At 45.9% G+C, this 5355-nt stretch overlaps 1 protein-coding gene across 1 annotated transcript; it reads right to left on the bottom strand.

The window, feature by feature from the left end:
- Window positions 1-3033: 3033 nt before the first annotated feature.
- Window positions 3034-5082, bottom strand: PtA15_7A468 (uncharacterized protein; the record flags this gene model as incomplete). The annotated part of the gene is made up of 3 exons (XM_053171077.1): window positions 3034-3693; window positions 4587-4739; window positions 4792-5082. The coding sequence occupies 3 exons, from the start codon at window positions 5080-5082 to the stop codon at window positions 3034-3036; spliced, it is 1104 nt and encodes a 367-aa protein (XP_053022295.1).
- Window positions 5083-5355: the final 273 nt, after the last annotated feature.

Raw genomic sequence — 5355 nt, 5'->3', positions numbered from 1 at the left:
TTGGCATATTGCAAAGTGGGCAGGGTTTGGCACAAAGCCCCGCTGGGCCAATTTCAAGCAAGGGTGCCACACACGCCAAACGCTGTGCCGGCCATCAAGGAGAGAATTTTCCCTCCTCAATGGTTGGTCTACAAACCGGTCATTGAGAAGGGAAGACTCCCTTCTTGATGATTGATACAAGTATCACCCACTGCAAAGGGAGTCTTTCCTCCCCAATGACCAGCCTAGAGACCAGCCATCAAGAAGGAAAAGCTTACTTTCAATGTCCGATGTGCAATGTTGAGAAGGGAGAACGTTTCCCCTCCTTGAGGGTATGTTGTTCTTGCCTTTTGAGGCAGAGAAGAGGGCCGGTGTCTGATGACCGGTGTGTTGCATGCCAAGTCACAGATCCCACATTGGCTCAGAGCTTGATCTCGGCCAAGTGGAACTTGGCTGTGTGCCAAGCTCTGCCCCCCTGCGCAACCTGCCCAATCAAGCCCTCTGGGCACATAACCAAACCCCGGAGGCACTTGGCCAAGCAGGAGCTGGGTATGTGCTCAGACAGGCTTGCAACACCATATTGTTTTTTTGATACATCAGAATTCAATACCATTTATTGTATTGAAAAAAAGATACGATACAGTGGTATTGTATCTAAAAAAAACAACTCTTTTTCTGGGCAATTGGCACTCAATCCAATGGCCCCTCCCAGCAATAAACTTGTATTGTATTGTATCAGAATGTATTGGCAATACAATACCATGGATTGTATTTAGAGATCGCCAAGTGGACCCGGGTACCTGCCGTGTGTCTGGGTACCCGCGGTGTTTTTTGTGATATTCAGACACTCGTACCCATACACGGCACCCGCAGGCGGGTACCAGCGGTACTTTTTGCGGGTACTGCGGGTACTTGTGCTTTTTTTTATCCAACACCCTCACTCGATGACAGCTACAGACTGTTCATCAGGAGTGATGGTTCCTCCCGATGACCGGGCTCTGTCCCAGTCATTGGGAGGGTTGTTTCCTCTTGATGACCGGGACAGATCCTGGTCATCGGGAGTGATGGTTCCTCTTGATGACCGGGATAGACCCCGCTCATCGAGAGGCTTGTTTCCTCTTGATGACCGGGATAGACCCCGCTCATCAAGAGGCTTGTTTCCTCTTGATGACCGGGATAGACCCCGCTCATTGAGAGGCTTGTTTCCTCTTGATGACCGGGATAGACCCCGCTCATCAAGAGGCTTGTTTCCTCTTGATGACCGGGATAGACCCCGCTCATCGAGAGGCTTGTTTCCTCTTGATGACCGGGGTCTGTCCCGGTCATTGAGAGGAAACAACCCTCTCAATGAGCGGGTTCTATCCCGGTCATCAAGAGGGTTGTTTCCTCACGATTACCGGGTTCTGTCCCGGTCATCGAGAGGGTTGTTTCCTCTTGATGACCGAGATATGTCCCGGCCATCGAGAGGGCTGATTCCCCTTGATGACCAAGATCTGTCCAGGTCACCTAGAGGGTTCAATTCCTCTCAATGACCGGGGTCTGTCCCGGTCATTGAGAGGGTTGATTCCTCCCGATGACCAGGATCTGTCCCGGTCATCAAGAGAAAACAACCCTCCCGATGACCAGGCCACAGATCCCGGTCATCAGGAGGGCTGATTCTTCTTGATGCGGTCATCAAGAGGGCTGTACTATTCCTCTTGATGACCGGGGTCTGTCCCGGTCATCGAGAGGGCTGATTCCCCTTGATGACCAGGATCTGTCCCGGTCATCTTGAGGAATCAACCCCCTCAGTGTCCGTAACAGCAGGTACCCGGGTACCTGGAAGACCCGCCTGCCGCGGGTATTTTTGGCGGGTATCCGGGTACACCAGGGGAGACTTTGACGCACTCTCCAGAGAGTGCCATACCATACCCTTTTTCTGTAACTGTGCTGGATGCCTTGAGTAATCATAGTATGAAATATGAGGATAAATTCTGGAACTGTTGTGGAACTTATTTGGAACTTTGGCGAAAATCCTCCAGAAATTACCCAAAATCCATGTGGAACTCAACATGAAATCCTCCAGAACTCCTCTGGAATTCATTTGGATATCAACTGGGATCCACCAAAACACAATTGGAGCTACTCTTGAATTACTTCTGAGCTGATCCACAACTTATAGCAATAGTGTTATAAGATTCTTGCCGAAGTAAACTAGAACCTAAACTGATCAAGAATCACAAATTGGCTGCAATTGAAATATAAGTAGAATTTAAGAGAAAAATAAAATTCAGATGATACATAAAGACTACAGTCATATAATTTTATTTATAATGATTCAGTATGTGCAACAGGCCATAAAAAAGAAGCTGTGTAAAATGCTCCAATCAAACTTCAATCCCAATTATTTGGGAGCGCAATTCACAAGTGGCCAATTCAACCAAAAATGATTTTGGTTGAAATAGATATATCGCTGAAACACTGTCAGAATCTGCTGCATTGCCCAGTGAGAAAAAAATACCACCAATTTTTGGCAGTTTCCTTTTTCAAATTTCCATACAAAACATAAATTCAGGAAAGCATCTTCAACAGACTGGATTAAAACTGAAAAACTATTTGATTGGTGTTAAAACTACCCAATGTACCCCCAAACTCAAAATTACAATGATTTAATTATGATTTCAACACAAAATGAGAGAAGGTTTTTGGCACAATGAGTTTCTCAGATTTGATTTGATTCTGAAATTTAAATAGCAATGGGAAATTTCCATGGCAGCACATTTCAAGCAAAAGGCTTGATGATTTTCATGTAAATTAGTCACTGTCATGTTCTGGCAACCAAGGATCCATTTCCAATGTGAAATATAATGAAGACTAGAGTACAAAGCGGCTGCGCCGCCGCAGCTGCCAGAGGCCCCCGGTCAACCGCAACCCCTACTCCCCCCCCCGCCGGTTACCCGCAACCACCGCCGGAACCACAAGGCTCATACAGCCAGTTCTACTCACACCCGAAGCAACCGTCACCAGTCAATACACAGCGAAACCCAGCCGAACTTAATACCCGACTCACCGTTCTCAAGCGGGGCAAATCCTACTCCCTCCACGAAACTCAGCCACTTTATCCCAGCAACCTTCCGCATTCGCATACCCAATCACAACAGGGAACTGATGACGTAAGTAGGCATTATCCTTATCGCTGATGTTGTCGCAATGTAACATTGTTCGTCCAATGTTAAATGTCCTCCCAATTTTCCCCGGACTTATTCCCCTCGCGATTACCACCCACTCGTCGACGTCCACAACCACCAACCTCGATCCTTTCTTCATGTATACCATTTCTTCTCCTGGCCGAATATGAGTACAATCCTTAGTCAATATTATTGGCATTCCGACTTTCAACTCAATCGTTATGTCCGGCCTAACTTTGTTGAGCAGGAGCGACTTGGGTATAGTACTCATGATTGGTACGCCCTCAATTTCATCGACGAGCCAAGCCTCGCAAACAAACGTCTTGCTGCAATGCATATTCGACAATTTCGTGTTGATTGAACGTCTTTCATCATTGTTTTGAATAATAAGTGATTGGTTCGAAAAGTATTCAGCAGTATCCCCGTATAAGCGAGCCGCGACCAAAGCAAGATCGCCGTAAACGCGGTCAATCCCGTCCGAATAATAACCTCTAGACCAAATGTCCAAAAGGTCATCGGGTCGATTGTTAAGACTTGGCATCTTATTCTACCAATAGCAATATAATTTCAATTAGTAATTCAACTTCTTAAGCATGTAACTCTCAATGTGACTCACATGATAAACACTACTATACTCAACTTTTAGACTTGACAACGTTTTCAACTTCCGCAATAATTTACGTTTGACGGAGAGACGAAGCGTGAGATCCAGACAAGCCCTTTCGACAGAGGAGCATCAATTCACGAGAAAGTATTATCGCCGCTTTACGCCCTGGCCAAAGAAGTAACTACCCCCTTCAACGGGCATCACCCGCTTCGCGACTCATGCACATTAGTCATGCATCCATTTTTAAGATGAAAATTCATAGCAACATGCCAACAAGCCCCCAAAGCGCGTCTGATTGTTTTAATTTAGCTCTCATTTCGTCGCCGTGCTTCGGTCTGGTCTCTGCTTTCGCGATTAAGCTACTTACGCTTTCCATGAAACCCCAAACTCAAACCCGCTCCGATGTCTGACTCATAAACTCTTATCAGGGCCCACCACTACCGCCCTTATTTAGAAGGACTCTCCGACACACACCGCACCATCATCGCACGTCCCTTGTCGCAAAAAATTAAACAAAATAGTCCGTCAATTCCACACTTCACTGAGGGCACAAGCTTGATCTTGAACATCATTCTTCTATGCTAACATATCCTGATTGTGCATATGCCTCCGATGAACAACGAAAAGACATTTCTTTTTGCTTTTTCGCGCAAATCGTGCTACGTTCAAGCCCTCATCCTGCCAACTCATCCTCGCTTCGTCGTCAGTCCTCGATAACAACCACTTCCCTGACTTGACCATTTGCATAATCTTGTGGCCAGCCCGCAAAGCCCGAGAAAACCTGAAATGTAAAAGTCAGCCTCGTTTAAACTACTTCATTCAACCCGACTTACCTTAACAACGAGAAGACCCAAACTTGCTGAAAAGTCTGCCAACTCTCCTTCAAGATCAACTTTTATACCCGGCTCTAAACGGACTGCGTCGCTGAGCCTCACCAACAATGGGTCAATGACGTACTTGACATAAAATTCGCCATCCGGGAGTGCCTATATGGAAAAGTCAGTATCGTTTTCATCATCGTGTAAAAGGAACACTTACAAGTCCACGGTGCCCCACTATGAGTTCAAGTCGAATCAATGTATCATTCACTGTTTTCACGTGATTAATGCGTCTGATTTTCCCCGTTCCGTTAATCTTAAGTGGTTCCAACTTCGAAGTTGCACGAGTGAAGCGTTTCCACCTGAGACCTTCAGAAACATACTCAAACTCTTGGTTTCCATATCGATCGACGACTCTGACGCTTCCCTCAAGGTTATAAAATTCACCAGCCACCAGCCGCGGGACGCTAGTAGAAACTGGGTACAAGCTGACCGAGAGTTTGGGAATCATGTTTTCAACTGCCGACGTTAATGTCGCCGAAGATCTGATTGCTTGAACCTCAAGTTCGGAACCTTCATAATCTCGCTTCTAAATTCAAGCTAACTGTCAATCATAATCAAAATGATCAAAAAAAAATCCAGGCTTACGGTAGAAATCGCCTTAAACTTTCCAGCAAAGCGTAAGTCTTGAGGTTCATTCAAATTATTCAACCACTCAACCAAACAAATCGAATCCATGTAAACTACTGAAGATTGCTGGTAAAGTTGATGTATTATCCGCGAC

Source organism: Puccinia triticina, chromosome 7A (genome assembly GCF_026914185.1).
Source record: "Puccinia triticina chromosome 7A, complete sequence".
Classification (NCBI taxonomy): Eukaryota; Fungi; Basidiomycota; class Pucciniomycetes; order Pucciniales; family Pucciniaceae; genus Puccinia; species Puccinia triticina.
Note: the sequence above shows the minus strand (reverse complement) of the source record. Positions and strands in the feature narration are given on the sequence as shown.